Raw genomic sequence first — 22,144 nt, forward strand, 5'->3', positions numbered from 1 at the left:
CCTTGTCGTATCCTCCGGTGCCTGTTGATCATTCGATCTCTCCATCCTCCCCTACTCTTTTTCCAGAAGCTATCTAGCTTGGCCCCGCTCTTTCCGTCGAATCAGCTCTGAAGGGGATAGCGTCCTTCTTTCCCTTCTCTACGGCTTCTGGCGCGCCCCCCTCGCTTATTCGTTCTGTTTTATCCCTTCCTGCGCTCCCGTCCTTGCTTCTGAAGGACGTGAGGTGGCCCTCCCCGGCTGATCGCCGTGGCCGTGGCCGTGGCCGGTCTGGTCTCGGACGGCGGGCCACCGACGTGTCCGAGAGTTATCACGGGAAGAGGCAGGGGAGGCAGGGGAGGCAGGCACGAATAGGTTCCTCTTCTTGGTCTGGTCTCTTCATCAAATGGAGGACGACCCTCAAGCCTCCGGGCGCATGTGGGTCGGGGATGGGGGGGAGGGACGCACCGGTACCGGGGGAAGTGCCGTTCTTCCCCGATTATTCTCCTCAGGATGACGGAATTCGTCAGTCATGTTCGTCGAGACTCCCTGTCCCGCGACTCAACCGCGATCATGCTGGAGTGAAACAAAAACAAAAGGAAGGGACAAGGAAAGTTCGATAGGCGCGGGGAGCATCTTGTGGGGTTTGCTTTCCCGTTCCGCACCGTCGTCATGCAGGACCCACGTCCGTGCAAGTTTGTAGACTTTTGTACGGAGGCTAAGTGGGACCGGCCCGCCTTGGAAACATATCTCGGTTTGCCAGCCATGGCCCGCGAGGACGGCTGATACGCAGCTCGCTTTTCACCCTTACCGCGTACAGTCGTGGGAGAGAGGGACAGAGGGAGGGGCTTGGTTTGAGATCCGGCCCATGTTGCATCGCGACGGCGCAACAGAGAACACGATTCGCCTGGGGAGATACGGCTGGCTATCCGGGTGTCTCACTCTGCGTGCTATTCCTACGGTTGAATCCCCCTCGCGGTCAGACATGCTGGCATAGGTAATGGGGTGCCGGCCCTTCCTCGTTTCGAGGGAGTACGTTTCTAATAGTAGGTTTGCTCGTCGGCGGGGTGGAATGTTCCATGGTCCGAGATGTGGGCTCTCGGATGTTTCGAGTAGTCTTATTTCCTTCATTTATTATCCGTATTGCAAACCTGGGCTCCAGCCATGTTTTCCACGAGGCGTGGATGCGAGTCACATTCCCCGTCATCGATGGAGTGGTTCGAACTTTCCCCCTTCCCCTTCCGATAGGGAGACCTATACATGCTAGGGACTTGGCCGTGTCTGGATATTTGGAACATTCGAAGGAGGGGAGAGGGGGCATCTGGCAATGCCGTACGAATACTCTGATGTGCGTGCGCAGTTGTGACCTTTGGTAACCATGGAGAGGTGTGAGACGCCTCGAAACAGCCAGCATGCTAGCATGCAACCATGGCGCGCATCTTCGCGAGCACGCGACTGGTTCCGCTCGCGGAATTCGTCGCCTGTCTCGGCTGGAGGTGAGTGGACAGCCGCATGGCATACGAGGGTCTCGGTGTGCACGGCATGCACAGACTTGAGCTGCACGCCGGGCCCCGGGCCGGCCGGGGAAGGGGGGGAAGGGGGACGGGGGGTAGACGATGAAAAAGGAGGAATGGGCGGCGTAGCAAGCAAAATAAATCAGAAATGTGGCGTCTCGTTGATGCGTCTCGCCCAGGCGCCACCGCGGCGTTAGGACGAACCCTTCCGCTGCAGGAGAAGACCCCGAAATCCCAAGCGTGCTAGTTTTTGATAGATGGCGCACGGGTTGGAATTGGAGGCTGTTTCGTCGCCCTTTCAATAGTCTCGCGTCCGCCACACTCGTCCATGTGGGCGAGCAAGACAGTCAGCCCATCTGTGCCAGGCGTCACCGGCTCCTCTTGCACCCCTAGGGGAAGGGCAAAAAAATCCAAGGGCAGATTTGGAAGCTAGATCAAACTACGGGGTGACACTAATCGCGCACATGGCTGTTGTCACTGCATTGTTTGACAGAGTGGAGGGCTACACAGCCGCTGTATGAGAGCAATAAGAGAAACATTGCAAGCAGGGGAGGGGCGTACGCATCTATTCGACATCTTTGTACGAATAGCGCACCCCACAAACTTTATGTCGCGGAAGCTGAGGGGAGACAAGCAATGGGTATGGTGATGCATGGCATCTCGTCATGGCCGCCTGGATATGTTGCAAGCCGCAGCGGGCGCCCGTCCGGAGGAATGTGAGCCGGTAGGGGTTTAAAGTCCTGATCGGTAGGAGAGGGGGGACTTGTATGCAGAATAAATGACGAGGATCGTGAGTACCTATGTCTGTCTGGGTAGGGATGGGCATAATGTTGGCAAGGACTCATGTCCACTGTGGAAGTGAGCTTTGATCAGGGTCCGACTTCACCGTTGGAAACCTCGTGGCAACCACTTCGACTCGAATTCGGTGTTGGTGGGAGCAGATCCTCCTTTGGAAATGGGGGGGAGGAGGGGTTCGAGAAGGGTAAGACGGCGCCCGACATTCGTATCTGCCCGTGTCAGCACGAGAAAGAAATAGTACCTACGTCCCTGCTGAAGGTTTCTAGAGTTCGGGGAAGGAAAAGTCTCAAAGACTCGGGCTTGGGCCAATCTCGCTTGAGTGTCAGAGGCTTGTCCGGGAATGCAACTTGATCGTCCATCACAAAGGAGATTGAGCCGAGAGTCCGCATATGGTATGTGCAGCGGTATAGAAAAGGATGAAAAAAACAAAAATAAAAAAATAAAGCCCGATGGCCCATGTCGGCGCGGCACTAGGTCCCCGAGCGGGCGTGCGAGTCATTTCAGGAAACGTGAAGCAAAGGCCATGCTACCAACGACGCGATCCTCATCTCGGCAGATCTCAACGTATGTACGGAGTACCTAGCAGCAGGTAGGTAGTTAAGAGGGATTGTTCATTTTGAGTTTAGGCCTCCCAGGGGTAGCTTTGAGGCCGAGCGGAAAAGATTAGGGAACATCTCGCCATCTCGCTTGCGGAGTGGGTACGAACGGGCGCTAAGAGGGCAATGCGCAGATACCTAGGCGGAGCAGGGTGACGAGGAAACGTAACGCTTTCGGACGCGGTGAAGGAGCTGGAATGGAGGCGGTCAGTGGAGGTTTCGTTGAGCATGGCACCAGGGCGTATGGGCGGGGCTGACGAGACCAGACCAGACCAGACGGATCATGTCTCCTTTAGGCTTTTGATGAGGCCCGAACATAGCTCGACAGGCCCTCGGGGGTTGACGAAAACAGAGTCAAGAGAGATACACGAGGCGTCGTTTGGATGGCAGTATTGGCTCCGCTCCGCGCCAAACCATGAGATTGCATAAGACGAAACTAGGCTTCATGACTCTTGGTGCCCACGGAAGCCATGGGCAGCTCGGCGACTTGGGCCGAACCTTGATTGATGGAAGCCGGGTTTCGCAAGAGGCAAGCCAGCGGAGGCGGGCAAATCGGCCGACATTGTCGTCGTGGTTCAGTTATGCCTTCCTCGCCCTATCTCTCCGTGCCTCGTCTCTCGTGACGAGCGGGGTTCTATTCCCATAGCCAGCTGGCCAAGCCAAGCCAGGGCCTTTGTACACCATGGCTGTCCGTTCACCATGTGGGCGATATCGGAGGTCTTTCGAAAAGATTTGGCAGACCGAGTGTTCTTGCTCAATGCAAATAAGCGACTATGGTTTTGTAGTTAACCTTGAGTGCCGAAGTTGCATCCGGCGAAAACCCGAAGTCGTATCGTGACATCCCTGAGTGGCAACCTTGTGAAAGGTCGCCATTGCCGGCCCAAAATTTTGGGTGTGCCTACCGACGTGGGGAGTCCATGCAAACGGGCAATTCTACGGGTCCGATCTATGTAGATTGACGGGCTTGTTTTTTTTCCTTCTTTCTTATTCTTCTTCTTCTTCTTCTTCTTCTTCTTCTTCTCCTGCTCCTCCTTCCCTGAAACGGGATCGTACGCTGCTGTGGAAGCTCAGTTGGCGTGCAGTTTGATACTTTTGTATGCTGGATCAAATTTATGCTTGAAAATATGAACAAACAAATGGCTGTGCTGAACGGCTTCAATTAGGCAGACACAGGGTAACAAGGACTGCCTAAAATCAGATATACAGGGTGGGCAGCGTGATCGCATCGCGGAAGGGCTCTAAGTATTTCCGGCGCTATTTATTTCGGGAGGGCTGGAACTCGAACGTGATGCGCCATCCATGAATGTGACCTCGGACCCGGGGGGGGTGCGATGTGTGTGTGGTATGGTGTGTGTTTGTGTCTGAGCGTGGGAAGCCACACGCGCACGCACGCCCGGTGCCCGCGGTACGTGGCAGTACTTCTTGCCAAAGACGGACGGACGTTTTGGTGCGTGGATGGGAAGAGGGCGGGAAGTCGCGCTGGGGCTTTCCCTGGAGGTTGTTACCCAAATCGGACTTCGGCGGGCCCACGTCAGACCCCGGAGCCTCCCCCGGATACGATCGCAGATTTGCGTCGATTTGATTACGATTCACTTTGGGCGGGAAAGCCGAGGGTGGATCCTCCCAAGTTGAGTACCTACGTGGCCCTCCCTCCGCTCTGAGCTCACATTCGCTCTCAGTAGCTATCTAAACAGGTAGCTTACCTATTGCCTATATCCGTACCTACCTAGACAGGCAGATGCACCTTGGCTCACCGACACAAGTACCCCCCCTTGATACGCCGCAATGACAAGAAATGCAACACAGCACAAGGCCAACCCTTCCCTCCCCGCCTCCGAAGCCAGACCATGCATATCTGGAAAATGTATGTTCGTCCCATTCTCCAAAACACGGCGACTCGTGGATGGCGTGATTTTCTCAATTGCCGTCATCGCCAACGCCTTAGTAGGTTCATCATCTCTATGCCTTACCATTTAGATTTTCACATCGCCTGTCGCTCCAGGGTCTGACCTTGTCCGTTGTGTCTATTTAAGCGTAAAGCTGAAGGGCTCGCTCGGTGCCGTCCAACCGCATGACTCGGATGCCATGGCCACTGCGGCCATCGCATCTAGGTACCCCTAAGCTTATGTGTACACCATCTGTGGCCTTCGAAGGGGGGGGGGAGCAGAGTCGGCGGCAACGTCACGGCACGGCTACTGGCGCTATCGCAGGGTCTGAAACCGACCATGTTGTGGATGGAAGCCTCGCGAACCCAACAAAACGACCTTTCGCGGATCGGCCGGCCCCATGGCCATCTCTTGGTCTTATCCATTCATTCCACACAGCGTCAGCGGAGCCAGGACGAACAAAGTTAGCTACATAATGTACGGAGTAGACTATACTAGAAAAGACGTCGCTTGATCGTGGGAATCGTGTCATGTGTCAGACAGGTATTGATCTACTAGTATCCGTTCCAAATGCAAGATCAGGCACATTTCTCCACCTCGGTGAAGCCGCTTACGGCCAATCACCACCACTTACGTTGCACTTTCTCCGCCGATGACCACGAGGAAGGAACAAGTCCTGACCCTGCCTGCGCCAAGATTGCGGTACCTCGGCCATACCTCATACACCTTCCCGATGCCAGCTTGTCCGCTCTTTCCCCACCAACGGCGACGGCATGTTCCTACCTTCCATCTCGACAAGCATCTGCAGGAATCGGCCTCAGCTCCGAAGGTCCGACCTCCACCCACAGGGATCATGGAGCCGATCTTTGGGTTTACATTCGTACCGTGTACTACACTACACTACACATACCTAGGTAGGTAGCTATCTACAAAATTCAACCTGACCGACCGACCGACCGGCTGGCTGACCAGTCAACTGCGCAGTCAACATTGCTCCCGTCCCCGCTCGCCTCGAGCTCCTCCACTTCAATGGCTCTTGTCTGCCGATTATCCATCCCAAGGATCACGAGCTATCCCCGGCGACTTAATGCGGCCAATGTCAATGATGGGGCGTACGGGAACCAGACGAGCGGAAGAGAAGGCACATAGCCACACACCATCCATTCATGACCAAACCGCACCCACTTCGCTTTCCTCTCTGCACGAAGACGGTTGAGGAAATGACATCGCCGCCTAGCCTGGTCTAGTCCAAGCCACCACCGTCTACTACCCGTTGTTGATCTCTGCTCCGTCACGGTCATAAAGCTCCGTGCCTCGACCAGCCACGTGGGCTGCCTAAGCTCCCCGAAAGCAGACAGGCTATGCTGCTCCGATTGCCTGGGTCCGGGCCTGGCCCATTTCTCTCCTTGGCCCGTCCCATGTACGGTACATCAACACTGCATGAGAGAGTCGACTCGGCACACAACGCACTGTACGAATCTGCCCTTGTTCCCGTCCCCGTTGTCGTCTTATCCTCACCTCCCGCTGCCACGACCATGTGGCTGGCCATGGACTCCTTGCTTCTGACCGGGCCGTGTAGTGTTCCTCTCTGCTGGGTACAGACACACGCAAAGGCGACGAGAAGGCGACAAGACGACAGCGTCTCCCCAGCTCCCAATCCAAACACGCTGACTCGGACCACAGGGAACAGGCAAGGAGGTAACGGTGAAGGGCACGTTTAATTAGTTCACGATGTGGGTGGGCTGTCAGCTCCTCCAACCTTGAATAGTGTGGTGACTAGCATCGCCATTTGTCCATATTCGGCCTTGGCGCTTAAACTCTCACGCTTTTCCCCCCGTAGACGACATCGTACGATGCGGTTTAGATTCACCCTTGGTTTCGCCCTGCTTTGCCGCCAAGATCTCTCACCTGGCTTACCCCCCCAAATATGCTCCGGTTTCTCATTGTTGCATTCCACCAAGTCACCGGGCCTAGATCTGGTTGGATCTCATCAAACGATCTGACACCCGTGTGTCTGCGCAAGGGTACACTTCATTCTTCCACGACCGCGCTACCACCCAGCTGGCTCGCAAATCTCTTAGCAGCAAACTTGTCGCATCCAACAGCTGGTGTCATCTTCGAGCTCGTACCGGGCGCCAATCGCCACGATGGAAACGTTCGCATCCGACCTTGAGTCACTCGTCACAAAGCTCACACTCCATCTCCCACCTTACGGCCGTCTAACCATGCCTACCGGCTGTCAAACAACGCGCACGCGTCGATCCAACAGCCAATACGAACCATGTGTTGGCTCACAGCCGCAACGCCGCCCCGCGTTGCGGAACCAGCCCCCAATCTTGCTCACTGGAGACTAGCCTCCGCCTCGTCAATAGTGTCTTTTGTAAGGGCTCCCATCACACATCTGGCCCAGCCAGCTACGTCATGATGGTTCAAGAAATCGGATCATGGCACCTCGTGGCGATCTGATCCGTTTCTGGTTGCCATCTCCGAGTCTATCTCGCCTAACCACACGACTTCCACGCGACGTGCCAGAAGATTGTATCGGTTCCGGACGCAGCTGGAATGCCCATTGGAAGAACAAAGAACGCGTGAAACCAGACAGACAGCCCTGTTTCCTTGTTGCCTCACCTCGTCGCGTGGCGACAACGCCATCGACACGATAACGCAGGGAGACGGCGGGAGTGCAAGCTTCCAAGTTCTGGACTGTACTTCCATGCATCACCGTTCGGCCACCGTCTCGATCAACTGGAGGATCCTTGGATCTAGAAAGGGGGCTGAAGTCAACAGCGGAATTCCTTTAGATTATCTGCAGCCCTGGGTCTGACCTTGAGCCCTAGTGCCAGACGATGCGGCCCGTTAATCCTGCCACCTCACTAGGCCACGCTCAAACCGCCAAGCCGAGATGGGAAGTTGCATGCGACCACCTCGTAAGGGTTTCTGGTCATAGCCGATGGCTCGGCTTGGGTTTGGAAAAACTCAGCTTCCTAGATGCCGCGGGAGGAGTGGATGCAACGTGCAAGACGGACGTTTTCGCTAGGGTATCGCATGGTGTCCTGCAACGTAGGCTCTCGGACGTGGTACGATTTTTCCCAACAATGACGACCGAGAGTGCATCAAAACAGCCACAAGGCAGCCGCCTGACGCTGCCGGCAACGTGGCTCTTTGCCGGCAAAGGAATGTGAACATGGAATCGCCCTAACCTGCTAGCATGAATGGCGCGCGATCTAAAAAGCCATCCATATTCCTAGCGCACCGGCGTGGGAATGCCACCCTCTAGGCGTCCTTCTGCCATGGAAACACACATACCTAGTGCCTGTCGGAACCAAGCTCCGTGAGACTTGACCAATCGTTGATGCAGCTGTCCCCGCCACAGGATCGAAATAGCTCTGGGGGTGAGCGTCGGTCGTGATCCAAGACACGGCTGGGGCGGTTCAGCAGCAGCATCTGAGTCCAGCCAGAGTGCGGTGTGCTTTGGCGCTCAAAGGCCTTTGTAAGAAGCCATCACTCGAACCCCGTGCCGATTTCGTTTGCGGCTACGACGTCCAGGTTGCTCACAGGGCTGGGGGCCACAACACGCCCCCCTTGGCTTCTCAGTACCAGCTTTCCGGGTCAGAGCCCCTCTCTTCGTCCTTGTTTTCTTTTCTTTTTTTTCTTTCTTTTTTTCCCTTCCTGGAGACTGGGAACATGATGCTCCTTTGGTTATGCGCCATTCCATATTGTTCATGTTGGACCTCCGACCGACGCCCAGCCGGCCGGATTTGCCGCGCGCATGTTCAAGGGTCCACTCCAGCCAGCCCCTAACGACGATGTAGTATCGCAGGAGAAAACGAGGCCGCCATGGCTTGCGATCTGGCGAGCTGAATCAGCCTCGGAACGCCTCTGATCCGGAAGAAATAAATATCAAGCACAATCTCTTTGAATACTACCAGATATGCGAATCGCCGTAGCTAAGGGTGTGGCTGCCCGACGGACGTTCTAGCCCTACGTCGAAGCCGTCAAGGAGGGGGAGGGGGGTGAATCTGGTCTGTCACGGGAAGACATCTTCTAGGCTCCGACAAGCCTAGCGACTTGAAGGGGAGGGGGGGGGTTCCTTGGGAACTAAAACCGTGGGTGCTCATGGGGGCGACTCATTTCTTTGCGTCAGGTCAGTGACCCGCGTTTTATTGAGCTATAGTTGGGTCCAGCTATGGCTTGGGTCTTGACATGATGTGCATACGCCTACCTCCCTACGGAGTACTGCAATAATAACAATAACGATAACAATAATACTTCTGTGTGTATGCGTGTGTGTGTATCTGCGTGTGCGGCTGGTTTCCGCCATGTCCCTCACGCATCATAGGAGACGGTCCATTGCGGAATTCGCAACGCTAGCTCGCGGGATATGCATTTGAGTCTATGTGATGATTCCCTACAGAGAAAAAAAAGCCCGTTCTTGGGCGCAGCGTTCGACCTGCGCCCGCACGACTTACAACGACCTGCCCCTTTCCCCCTCTCCTCCCCTAGGCCAAGGGAACGAGACCCCCCCTCAGTTTTCCTGTTCCGTGTGCGTGTCTCATCCGGCAAAGCCCCCGCCTCCTCCCCTCCCTTACGCCGAGCCTCCGCAGCCGCGTCGGAAGTTCCCGAGCAGCTGCGGGAGGCCGTGGACGTCGAGCCCGGCGAAGCCCTGGCCCGCCGTCTCCCGCTCCCCGATGGCGATGACGGCCGCGATGATGTCCTTCTGGACGTCCTCGCCCACGACGCTGTCGTGCTGGTAGGCCGGGTGGGCGTCGATGAAGTTGCGCAGCCAGCGGGCGGCGGTGTCGAGCTTGCCGCTCGCGCGCTGGCTGATGAGGCGCAGGTACGTGTCGAGCTCGCAGCGGGTCTGGACGTCGACGTTGACGCCGTCGAGGTAGCTCTCGACGAGGGGGATGAGGCCGGGGAACTCGCCGTCTGGGCTGCCGTTGATGATGTCGTTGACCGACATCTCGGCGTACTCGTCCTCGACGGGGAGGACCGGCGTCGGCGGCCGGCTCGGGACGGCGGACCCGGGTCGGGAGCCGGGCCTCGACTCGTCGCCGACGGGGTTGCGGTGGCGGCTGGAGAAGGGGTTCCGGCGGAAGAAGAAGCGCTCCTTGAGGACGGCGTCGACGGCGTGCGCGCGCTCCATGTTCTCGTCGACCTTTGTGATGGGGATGTAGAAGTTGAGGTCGAAGGAGAGGATGGCGCGGGTGACGAGGACCATGAAGACGGAGAAGGCGGCGTTCTCGAAGTCGGTCAGCTGGATCTCCATGGGGCGGAACTCGACCCGCCAGCCGATGCTGTTGTCGGCGGGCGGGGGCTTGAAGCGCATGTGCTGCCAGTTGGTCGACTGGAGGTTCTCAAAGTGGTCCGTCTTGGAAAGGTCGAGCTCTTGGAGGTCCTCCTCGAAGACGACGATGGGGTCGCGGATGAAGAGGTGGGCGAAGTGGGTGGCTAGGCGGTCGTCCATCCCGCCCTCCATGAGCTTGGCCTTGATGTCCTCGTCGATGACGAGGTCCGGGTACAGGTACTCGGGCCGCAGGCGCGGGTCGGTGGAGATGTAGGTCGAGTTGGAGGCGTAGCGGGACTTTGGTATCCGCCAGCGGTCGTTCTTCAGGGGCTGAAGTTTTGTGTCGTGGTCAAGTCAGCCTTGCGCTCTCGCTGAGGGGAGTGAGGGGGATCATGGCGAGAGGGATCAGTTTCTCTCGTTGGCTGCGCTGTTTCTCACCTTTTCGCCGAGCTCCTCGGGCGTCCTGCAGTCCACGGCGCGGCTGATCTGGTTCCACCGCACGTCGGTGTTTGCGAGGAAGCCCTTATACACGGGCGTGGCGGCCGTCAGGGCGAGCATGATGGGGCCGAGCGGGCTGAGCTGGTCGTACATCTTGCGGCCCTCGGTGATGTTCTTGGCCTGGAAGGTGATCTGGAGGCAGCAGCTGCCCATGCCGAAGGCCATGGCGTCCATGTGGATGAAGTTGTCGGGGGCGGCGCCGCCCGTGCGGACGTCGTCGTCCTCGGGCCAGTTGTGCAGGTCGTAGTTGACCGTCGGGTCCCGCCAGGGGTTGGGGGTGTTGCGGTCGTGGAAGACGGGGACGTTGACCTGGACCTTGCGGCCGCGGCGCCAGCGGATGTTGGCGGCGAGGGTCGGAAAGCGGATGTGCGGGTTGGCGATCTCGTCCGGGACGAACTGGGAGCGGAGCTTGGACCCGGAGGGCGGGTAGTAGGGCTCCGTAAAGTCGCCGGGGCAGCCGAGGCGCGGGAAGGTGGTGAGGGTGATGGGATACTCGTTGGGGTGCATGTGGTCCTTTGCGATCTTGCGGCGAAGCTTCATGTCGGGCTCGACGTCGAGGAGTTCCTTGAAGCCGATGCCCCAGGGCTTGCCGGGGGTCGCCTCGAGCATGAAGCGGCCGAACTCCGGGTGGAAGACGGGGAGGGTCACGGCTCTGGCCTGGTCAGTCGAGTGGTCCTTCAACGCCCCCACCTCGTGAAGCACGGCATGCGAGTGTGTGCAGGGTGGTGAGCGGTGAGCGGATGAGAAGTCAACATGAGAGAGGAACGCACGATTTATCCCTAGCAACATCTTGCAGGTCCGGTACGCAGCCGCCTTCCTTTGCGAGGTCGGGGCTCTCGGCGAGTGCTGTGAGAATCTCGGCCTGTCTGAGTGAGAGGCGGACCTTGGGCTCATCCTTTGAGTAGGTCACCACCAGGTATTCGACCTATGCGAGACTGTTCAGAACAGGAGCCGATGGAGGATGCAACTCATGAGAATGAGAAGTGTCAGGTGCCGCGGGCCATGCATGAGATGCTTCGCCTCGTGAGCCGTAGCACGCACGCATTACGTACCTCGTCTCCCCAGAGCATGGCGTCGCGCTCCTTACTCTTGGCCTTGTTCCATATCTCTAAGAGTTGCTACAGGAGTCAGCATTAGCACACGGGACTTCTCACTATGCCGGCCGGATCTCGCCTGGGGCGTGGGCAGGGGAAAAGGGTCTCAAACCTTGATGCCCCATTCCCGAACCTGTCCGGCGCGCTGCTTGGCATCGGGCCAGTCTAGGGCGGTTCCCAGAGCTCTACGGTAGTTGTTAGGACGCTTCTCAGAGTATGCAATGGCAAAAAGACGGTGCGCGCGGCGACTTGCAGGAGACCCATGGTTGGTGACGCAGTTGCTCTGGTGTTCTATGCTGGAGGGCTGCAGCTGCGGCTACGGCCGGGTTCTGCCGGGGATGGGCGTTTTGAACGATAACGGAGCTATGAAGTGAAACGCAGGAAGAAGGCTCTCAGAAGATTTCCCGAAGCGACGACGAAGACGACGCAGTGGTGGCAAAGGGCTGTTGTCCGATGAATTCGTCGGCGATCGTCAATGTCCTCAGAGCATCTGACAATTAAGTCACGACGACAACGACAGCCTCTATGGTTCGTGAGGGGTGTGCCTTTTGGAAGCGGGGGCAAAGGTAAGAACGTGACAAGACGTTAGACCAGGGGGGGCGATTGAAAAACAAGGCGAACAGGTGGGACGGTGCAGTTGCAGGCTTCGCTGTCGCATGGGAACTCTTCAACGTCTTGCGATTGCGCAACAGCTGGGCGGTCAAATGAGAAGCCCTTGTGGTGTAGTTAAAGTGGTTAAGGTGGGAAAAAGGCAGCGTGCGGCTCAGCCCGGTGTCGACGGCGGCGGCGGTGGTGGGGGGGGGGGGGGTTTCGGGTTCTATCCAATGGAGGGGCTCCGATGATGAAGTTTCGATCACGTCAATATTGGAGAAGGGGGGGATGATCGGATGGGGATCGGACGTTTCCGAGAGAAGTGTTCTAGAATGCGACAGGAGAGAGAGATTGGGAGGAGAGAAAGAGAGATGGAGGTTGGGAATGGGATATAGTGATTGCACAGTTGCAAAGGGCGCGGCGGATGTCGAAAGTTCGGTATCTGCGGTGCAGGTGGGGGGTTAGAGGCTTGGAGATTTCTCGGCCTATTTTTTTACTGAAATTTCTGAATTTTTCGCGCGGGTTTTGCCTATTCTCTCTGCGTCTGAACGCTGGGCGGGCTCGCGGGAGAGCCGACGATGGAGGGGTAAGATGGAGGGGTAAGATGGAGGGGTTGATTAGAAATCACATGTCGTTGATTATAGGCTGTCTTTTTCACTTCCCCTTTTCTTCCACTTTTTTTTTTTTCTTTTCCTTTCTCCTCCTTAAGTCTGGGTAGTGGTATGAAATGATTACAGTGGTCGGATGAACCGATCACCTTCGGAATGAATGCGACAGCTGCCATGTGCTGCTTGTTTGGAAGACGGCCCCGATGAGACTGGTTCATCACTCCAGAAATGTTTCGGTCGTTGCCCGGCATCCGCGCTTTGGAATCTGCACCTTTTAACTCGCCGCAGATGTTGCGCATCCCCTGCAGCCCAAGGCTTAAGTTTGCTTCTGCGCGCGAGGTTGCATCTGCCTTTCCAGCAGCTAGTCTCACTCCGGTACCGGCCAGCCCCCCTTTGGATGAAGCGGGCTTTTGATAAGGTGATAAGGTCGAGTAATAGGTACTGCGCTGAGTGGAGTGCGAGTACCATTGATGTAGGTATGGGAGACTAGAGTGTCGAGACTGCCGCGATAGCGAGACAAGCCACAAGTCGAGCGAATCAACGTGCGCCCGGAATGTTCCTTTCCAATGCCCAGGCATGCAACCAATGTTATTGCGGCCGTTCAACGTCTCCTCACCCTTGGGCTGCCAGCCCATGACTGGGGCTCGTTAGGTCCGGACCGCCATGCGCAAGTGCTCGCCCTTGAAGTAGGCTACATGTTCAACTTACACGAACGTTAAAATCCTCTACCAACCGTCGTCCCGCCCCCCCACTCATGTATCAAACAGACCTAGAATCTGGGTCCATCTGTTCATCGAGGGCCTTTGGGTCCTACTATGAAAGGTGGTATCCTGGGACTTGAAGTCTTGCTATGCCGCAGTGTCGGTGTTCCTCGACAAGTCACTCTCACCGGCACATGGTGAAAGCACAAAATATATATATGGCTGACTTTTATGCTATCTCAGTGCGCCCAAGAAATTTGATACCCGGGGGAAAAAAAGGATGACCTCCTTCATTTCACGATACCGGTGAGGTTTCGACTTTGCGCAGGCTCTCCGTGTTATTCAGGAGACTATCTTCCAAGGAAGTCCATCCCGGACGACCCATCTTCTTCAACAAAGTCTCTGCTCTGTCTCTGGGCTCGATGGTATGCGGAAACTCCGTGCCCTCAAAATCATCGCCAAACGAATGATCGGGGTTCTGCTGACGCAGGATAGCCAGCACTCTATCCCAGTTGAACGGCTCTGCAAACGCAAAGATGCGCTCGTCTTGGACCTCTGGCAGAACAGCCGCCGCAACGTGAAGTACGCCGGTGTCCTGTACGTCTACAAAGTAATCTGCCCAAAAAGTCAGTACCGAGACCATGGCTCTCGGGCGGGGTCTTACAAGGTGTTCTGGCGGCTTCTGGGATCGCAACACCTTTCCAGAGGCAAAGTATGAATCTTGCACTCGTGCGGTAGCCCTGGTTTGCCACATCGAGGCACTTGCCAAAGTTTGTGTTCGGAAGGACTGCAAGAGTCAGTCGGTTTTGCCCATTCAACAAATGGAGATTTGGGACAAGTAGGTACCCGCGTTGACAACCAGGTCCGGTCGTGCGTGTCGGTGTTCTTTGTGATACTCCCACACCGCCTTCTCAGACTCGACTTTGCTGGCACTGTAGACGATGATGCTGCGGTCCGGTGTGTACGGCGGAGGGGCATACGCTAGCTCGACGGCATCCGCGCTCCAAGTATCGTGCGTGATGACATGGGGTTGTTGTTTATACGTCACGGGGTCTGCGGGGACGACCGCTGACGAGGACGAGGTCAAGACAAACCGTTTGACGCCGGGCTCGGCGTAGGCTGCCTTCAATGCGTTGAGGGAGCCTGCAACGGTAATCGGGATCACCTCGTGTGGGTTGGGTGTAAACCCGACAACAGCGGCAACGTGGATGAAGGCCGACGTCCCTGTGTTTACAACATGGTCAGCGCCGGGTTTTGCACCTGGGGAGAGACATGTTGAACGAGAATGCACCTTTCACCACCTCGTTATATGCTCCCTCGGTATTCATGTCTGGCACTGCCACGAGCTCGAATCTTCCCTTGCCGTACTTGCCCTCGAACAGGTCGCAGAGCCAGCCATTGCTGGCGACATCACGAACGGTACCGCGAACATTGTAGCCATAATGAAGAAATTGGTCTGCAACATGCGAACCGAGGTATCCATTGACGCCTGTCACTAGGACAAGTGACCCTCTGGGAATCGCGGGATTGGTAAGGGAAGCCATGGCTGTATGTCGACGGGGTAGGTATGCGGTAATTTGATTAGGGTGGATGGACTGGTTCATAGTATGCTCCGGAAACGTCTTGCAGCTCTGGGGCCTCTTATTACTTAGCATAAAGTTGGGCGGACTTTTGGCGGAGATGTCGGAAGCCTTGCCGGGCTTAATCCCACAGCAAGGATTACGAAGACCACCCCGCATATCGTGCATCAATCAACCGCTGGCTGATTTGGAATCATCTAGTTCAGAGCGGGGGAGCGAGCAGTGGTAACGACTCTAGTTTTACCCGCTCGACTCTGAGTAAACGAGCGAGCTCGGTGTACAAACGAAGGTCATTGAAACTACTACTGGTACGGTTTAGATTTGAGCAGTGACGGTGAGATGACCCAAGGCGGTCACGGGTTTAGGCCGTGGCAGGTCATGCATATGGGACTTGACTGAACAGAAAAGGGCCGAACAGAAAAAGATACTGTTGGTATCACAGGTATCGCGATCGTGGTAGCAGCAATAGTATCAATTGAATATTGGCTGCTAGTTGAAGATGATGATGAAAGAAAAGGGAAGAGGTTGCTGCCGTGGATATTCGTGATGGTGTAAGTGAGCCGCCGAGGTGGGTCACGTGAGATGAATCACGTAACTCCGGATCGGCTCCACCATCGACCGGTTGAATATCCCGACAGATGCATTGTTCTATCGAGATTGTCGTGAGTTGCTTCTCTCTCTCCTCTCCCAGAGATTCAAAGCAGGGTAGGTGTATTTTTGTATTTGCCGCATCATCCATTCAAGCCTCGCAATGAAGAACATCAGACCATACCATAATGCATAGATCCAACATGTAGTGATTTTTGGTTGTGAACAAAGTCAAGCCGAGAATCGCCTAGTGCTTATGGAATCCCTGTTAGGTCCCTCCTCGGCATCAGCCATCTTTATGTAGTGAGCATTGCCGAGTACCGCAATATCAAGTCTTGACATGCGTGGCTTTCATCTTGGACAAAAGTCTCAATAACGTCCCTGGTCAGCTAGTATCACACAGGTACTAAAACCTGCCACGGATTCAAGAACTGAAGGTAGTAATGGGCCATGACGCTTCCTCGTCACTTGGTAAGAGGGCGGACTTTCCGGCCGAGTAGTTGAGATGACCTCAAGTTAAGCTAGGGACGGTTAAACTTGGGATGGGCTCGAGGATACACGGGTTACTAATTCAGGACCTTGGTTTTTGTCGATGATAATAGGAGAGAGGGTCAGACCACGAGCCAACACGGGGATTCAAAAGACAATAGCATACTTCCTACGATCGACTTCATGATCCTGGTGGACGGCAAGTCAGCATTTGCTAGAAGCTCGGTATGCCCTGTGCCGTCTCCAAGTTGCCCGAGTGACAGGATGCATATCATTGCCGTTGACGATGGCTCGTAAGACGACACATGGATTCATGTTCAAGGAGCTTTCCAGTCTTAACCCACCGCTCCACACTATTATTCACCATGATACTGACCATGGAGCCTCATTTACAGCTTTAGCAGTAGCCAGCAAGGAAACGGTCGTCATCATCGGCTCCGATGCCATTCTGGAGCGAAACTCGTCCAGAAACATTGTCAGTCCCTTCTTCAACACCCAAGCCGACCGGGTCGGGGTAGCTACACACATCGCATTCTCGATTGCCTCCCTGAACAAAATGGGGACATCCCGCGACCAGACTCTCACCCCATGTTGATGGTAATCCGCGCCGGAACAGCCAAGTCGTGCTAGATAATGGCCGTCCCCGTCTGGCTTCCAGGCCCTTCCCCTCTCACTCCCTGCGTCACGAGCAGAAACCTGAGTAGCCTGGTTGTCTTTGCGACTTGGTTTCGAGCATGCCCTTGCTAGTCATGCTTTCCGCGTGCAACAAGACCAAGGCAGGTGATCACGCAGGGCTCCACGAGGGCGAGGGGCATTATCGAGTGATGTGATCGGAACGCTCACAAATAGGTAAAACCCACTCAAATGACCGGTCTCCTCTGGCTCTCTCGGTAGCCTTGCGCATGAGTGACGATAACCCCCCTTCCTGGAGGGGTTTGCAAAATAAAAGTCACATCACATACATTAGGCCCATGAAACGGAAAGAATAACTTTGAAAGGTCATCTAGTTGGGAATATGGTTTGAGGGTATCAAGACCAGGCTAGTCCAAGAAAGCAACACAAAACTCCAATACCCGATTGCCTCAGCCGACGCCCCCGGCCCTCCTCGCGGTAGGAGAAAGGTTATCTATACGTAGCCATTGAAAGAGCGCCGTTGCGCGCTTGGTTCTTGTAACCCTGTACGGGTTCCTTTCTTTCACTCCTTTGTCAAAAAAAGACTTTGCCTATGAACTCCGTCATGTCTAACTGTACCACGTCTGTCCAGGCTTTAGGCTGTTGAGAATCCGGCAGCGTCTGGTGATGCAGAGCTTCTCCCGATCAAGACGCTTGAACTTGGGTCCCAGCGGTCCTGAGACGTAATGATATTGGGCAAAAAGCCGCCATTGGCGCACGTCGGCAAGACTGTATAGCTTGTCGCCCCAAGGGCCGGCATAGTGGAACCAGGACGTTGGCGCATCGGGGTTCTCCGCCGTCGGGACTAGACTGGTGGGGTTGTCCTTCCGGTGGCCGCTAGCCACGTCGACTTCGCCGTCGAGATCGAGGTCGAGGTCCTCGTCCAAATCCTGGGCGTAGTCATACCAGTACGTGTAGGCGTTCTTCGCCGGGTCCCACAAAGGACCCTTGTCCGTGACGTCCTTCAACATACCAAAGGGTAGCACGTAGGGGTGGTCGCCGGCCTGCGCGTACATGGCGTGAGATCCGACGGCGGAGTAAATGACGGGGCGAAGACCCCGCTTCTCAACGGCGTTGTAAGTGTAGGCCTGACCGCCTTCGTGTTCGGAGAAGAAAATGCCACGGGGAACACCGTTTTCGAAGCGCATCATGCAGTGCTCCCAGTCACCGACGTGGTTGCCAAACCGGATTGTCAGCACGGTCTGGCCCAGATTGTACGAGTAAAAGAAGAACCAGAATGCGTCGACAATGCCGGAGCCCTTGTCTACGAGAACGAGGATGGCGGGGGCCTTGGAATAGCCTTCCTGGTTGGGTTTGTGAGTCGGCGTATCGGGTATCGGCTTCTGGTCCTGGTCTCGGCGACGGAGGTGAAAGCCGCTGGTACGAGCGGATGAGGGAGCAAATTGTGGAGCTAGGCGACGAGGGTCCGAGATGCGGTTGACAGGATGATCGCGTGATACGTCGAACCAAGTCGTATCTTCTGTGGGAGGCGGTGGGTGGTCAAAGTCCTCGGACGGACGATCATTGTTGTCGGGGCCATTATTTCTATCGTCGTCCCCCTCATCGTCCCATGGCTCGGGAATACCAACGTGGCTGTGCAGCCACTCGGGTCTCTGCTCAACGTCGTCATCGCTGGTGAGGTAGACCATGCCGTCCTCCTTGTTAAGTTCGTGCAGGTCCGACAGAGCGAGAGAGCGGTTCAAGGCCTCTTCTTCCAAGTAGGGCGTCATGTGTCGGATATGCTCCGCAATGTCGGAGGGCCAGAAGTTCTCGCCCGAGTAGAGGTGGACGAGCGGCGCATACTCAAGAACGTAGTTGGGGATTTCTTTCAGGGTCTTCCGCCTCTCCTCTTTGTCGTCCCGCGGCGACCGCTTCCGGGGTGCCGTCTCCCAGCCGGAGTGTCGTCCATCGAGAGACCTCAGCTCTAGGCGCAACTCACCCGCGTCGGAATCGTTATGAGGGACGAGATAGGCGGGGTCCCAGGAGAGATGATGGACACCGCAAAGACTCAGCCATCGACAAGCCTGGCGGTCGAGCCAGTAGGGACTGCTGCTGACCCATCTCCTGTCCTCGCGCTGCTTGGCGGGGTCCGGCGGGTTTGGGTTGAGGTATCGAGGCAAGAACCATGCCAGGAACGAGACGGAGGCCAGGATGGCAGCGAGGATAGTGATGCGGCGCAGGTAGTACATTGCAATGGCGATGTTGGCTCCAGGCCTCGCAGTTGAGGAGGTGCTTCGTAAAGGGATGAGTAATCGAAGTACTGGGCCGCGTCGACAGGTAGAATGATGTTGGCGGCTACGGAGGCCGAGTGAGGATAGCTCGGAGGGGCTTCGGGATGCTGGCACGTCTTGTGAGAGCCAGCGGTGTCTCGTACAGCATCACCAGTTGTACACCGCTACAAAGACGTTGGAGGTGGGAAATGCGGGCGGATATGCATGGCCAACGGAACGCTGAGGCCCTCTGAACGGTGTTTGGTGTGTTTTGTTTCGACTTGATGGAGGAAAGTTTAATGCCGGAGAGGGCGAGGAGGAAAGGGAATGGCTGCAGCAAGCCTTGGGATTGGGATTTGGGACGGAACCAAGCGGATGCGCGGGCAACGGTGAGAGAGAGCGACAACGGAATCAGGGACGGACGGGAGTGGGCGTAGGGATCATAGGGATTGGAGAGGGGGGCACGGGGGGCCAGATGGACGTCCCATTAGTCGGATGCTGCCGTCGATGCGGCAGCCCGCCACCCGACCAAGTCATAGGTACCTAAGTATTCCCTGAGGAAAGGGGCGGGGTGGGAAGGTACACGATTCTCTGCGGGACACATACCGAAGCGGCAGGTATCTCCCTTCGCGGCTTGGCAAGGAATACAGCAAGGCGACAGGTACCTTATGCAACGGGTTCAGATCTGCGGGGGACCAACCAGAACCCTGTAGGTTCCCACGAGACGGAGCCAGGCCTACAGCCGTACAGAGTGCAGATACCAGGCCCCGTTCGCCGCGGAGTGTTTGCAGCGTAGCAGCCAGGCGATCCCTGTGGCCATTACGAGCGGTGCTCTCCATTCGATAGATGGCGTGTCAGCTGGCAGTGGGTGCGCGGGTGGTGCGTCGAGAGTGACACAGCGGAGACAACTTTACATACGCTGCGCTTGAGCGTCGTCTTGCCGCGATATCCGCGAACTATTATGTAAGTAATGGAAAAAGGTCCTCCATTGTCTTTTCTCTTTTTCTTTTAAGGGTTTTGTTCGTTTTATCTTTGCGTCCGGATAATTCCCTCGTCGTGACAGTGAATCGATAACGCTACCTAATGCATGCTACGTAGGTGCAACAGTTGCGGGCCCTACACCGTTGAGAGGTTTCCTGCCGACTCAACAGTTTCCCTGACACTCCATAGCATGACCACATCATGTCTCCGTGCAGGTCTGTCGCCAAGATCATGTGCCATCCCAGGAGTACCCGGCAACGGGCGGCCCTCAAGCCTCATAATGCCATCATGCAGTTTCAACGTCCCTATCCGAGGCGCTCCCTTATCGGAAACTACCATTTATCTAGCTCCAACTGGCCAACTTGGTGCTGAACTGGGACCGCGAGATCGGTCGCGGGGTCAAAAGTTTGTGTGTGGTAGATCAGATGCGCCCCATCTTCAGATCGGAGACGTGTTCGTAAGGTTTCCTATTCCAGGTCCCCACCATCGTATTCCTCGCTATCGTCCTCGCTTCCATCATCCTCGTCGTTTGGGCCCGCGACCGTGTCCACGGTTTCGCTCCGTCCACCCAGGTCTGCCCATGTCGTCGGCGTTGGCGTAGACAAGGTTCCGTCTCGAGGGCCCGCTGCCTCGGCTGAGTCGCCTGGCTCTGCTTTGCTTTCGAAACCAACCTCCATTGCCAACGGGCCGCCTCTCCTGCGGACGCCGCCGCCGCGGCCCCGACGTTTCCTTGATTGGCCTTCTGGCAACGATTTTCGTCTTTTCCTTCGACTGTTCGTGCCCTCGTTGACCGCCTTCCGAGCCGCGTGCGCATACACCGTCACTTCGTCCTTTTCGCCCCTTTTGACTTTCAGCGCCATGAGGTTCTCCAGAAACCTGGTTTGTCGCTTTCGCTCGCCTGTCTTGTCTGCTGTGATGGGGATATGTATTCCATGTTGCCTCCTGATCTCCTTCAAGGGGTCGTCCTTGGCTGCCGCCTCATGCTTCGGTTCCAGTCGCCTCTCCGTCGTATTGATGCGCGACCAGCTGGCCGCGAGCATGTCCACACCGCCCGGGAGATGTCGAAGGGCAGGGAGAGGGTCTTGATCGTCGTGTTCTGTGAATATGACCTCTGTGCCTAGGTTGCGCGCCCACTGCCCCTCGAAAACCTTCCCCTTGTATGCGAACATGGGCTTGTCCGAGTGCAGGTCCAGAATCTGTATGTCGGCCGCCGGGTCAGACTCAAAGTCGGCATCGAAACCGTCCGTGTTCGGTTCAACCTGACCTTGGTCTATGTCTTCGTCTTCTTCGGGCTCGGCCGTGGGCTTGTCATCGTTCTCATCATCTGAGAGGATGCGGTGGTGTTTTGGCTCGTCGGGTTTCCGGTGAGGGCCAGCCCAGTGCTTGTAGTGGTATCCTCCACGACCAGAAACCGGCGTGTTTCGCTTTCGCCGCAGGAGCTGGGGGATCGAGAGGTCGACAGTGAGGTAGTATGTCTCGTGTGCGTCAGCAGTTTAATTCTTCTAACCACGTCCGTCACGGCAGCCCCACCTCAGTCTCAGTGGTCGAGTATTCGTATTCCCACTCCGATTCATCGCCGTCTTCGGGATCGGTGGGTGCTCTGGACGGCTGATCCGCAGGCGCAGTGGCTGCAACCACTGGCGCGACCGAGGATGTTGGCGCGTTGGTGGCCATGCTATCGCGTCAAACTTTGGAAGAAGGCTCCGGCCAAAGGATGAAATTCGTTCATTGAGTTCGACTTGGGGAAAATTGCGGATTTAATATAACCCGCAAGGTAGGTCATAGAAGGCGTCAAGGAGCACCCGTTTGAATTGCCATGCCCATCTTGAGGAGGGCGGTTGTAGTATGGGGGAAATTTTGAGGAAGCTCAGTCAGATTGATTGAAGCAGATTTCCTGTTCCAGGCAGATTACGACAGGGCAACGGTCAATTGGACAGGGGAGGGTGGGGGTGCCTCTCGGGGTTTGATGCGGGGCACACCCCGTTCGGTCTTCATATCACAGTTGCTGCTCACAACCCCTCTGCCCCGCTATCGCAAGTAAATTTCCCCTGCAGTGACTCTTTACAGACGGGAGA

The 22,144-nt window shown here is 56.2% G+C and overlaps 4 protein-coding genes across 4 annotated transcripts; all 4 read right to left on the reverse strand.

Annotated features, from left to right (window-relative positions):
* Positions 1–9,355: 9,355 nt before the first annotated feature.
* Positions 9,356–11,913, reverse strand: GLRG_03334 (glutamate-cysteine ligase; the record flags this gene model as incomplete). The annotated part of the gene is made up of 5 exons (XM_008094019.1): positions 9,356–10,387; positions 10,496–11,207; positions 11,326–11,480; positions 11,608–11,673; positions 11,839–11,913. The coding sequence occupies 5 exons, from the start codon at positions 11,911–11,913 to the stop codon at positions 9,356–9,358; spliced, it is 2,040 nt and encodes a 679-aa protein (XP_008092210.1).
* A 1,931-nt stretch (positions 11,914–13,844) lies between these two features.
* On the reverse strand, positions 13,845–15,093 carry GLRG_03335 (NAD dependent epimerase/dehydratase; the record flags this gene model as incomplete). Its single annotated transcript, XM_008094020.1, has 4 exons — positions 13,845–14,164; positions 14,214–14,336; positions 14,396–14,773; positions 14,841–15,093. 4 exons carry the CDS (start codon positions 15,091–15,093, stop codon positions 13,845–13,847), a joined length of 1,074 nt encoding a protein of 357 aa, XP_008092211.1.
* A 2,354-nt stretch (positions 15,094–17,447) lies between these two features.
* On the reverse strand, positions 17,448–19,067 carry GLRG_03336 (vacuolar protein sorting-associated protein; the record flags this gene model as incomplete). The annotated part of the gene is made up of 1 exon (XM_008094021.1): positions 17,448–19,067. The coding sequence occupies one exon, from the start codon at positions 19,065–19,067 to the stop codon at positions 17,448–17,450; it is 1,620 nt and encodes a 539-aa protein (XP_008092212.1).
* A 1,469-nt stretch (positions 19,068–20,536) lies between these two features.
* GLRG_03337 (uncharacterized protein) lies at positions 20,537–21,743 on the reverse strand (the record flags this gene model as incomplete). Its single annotated transcript, XM_008094022.1, has 2 exons — positions 20,537–21,544; positions 21,600–21,743. The coding sequence occupies 2 exons, from the start codon at positions 21,741–21,743 to the stop codon at positions 20,537–20,539; spliced, it is 1,152 nt and encodes a 383-aa protein (XP_008092213.1).
* Positions 21,744–22,144: the final 401 nt, after the last annotated feature.

Source organism: Colletotrichum graminicola (assembly GCF_000149035.1).
Source record: "Colletotrichum graminicola M1.001 genomic scaffold supercont1.10, whole genome shotgun sequence".
NCBI classification, from domain to species: Eukaryota; Fungi; Ascomycota; class Sordariomycetes; order Glomerellales; family Glomerellaceae; genus Colletotrichum; species Colletotrichum graminicola.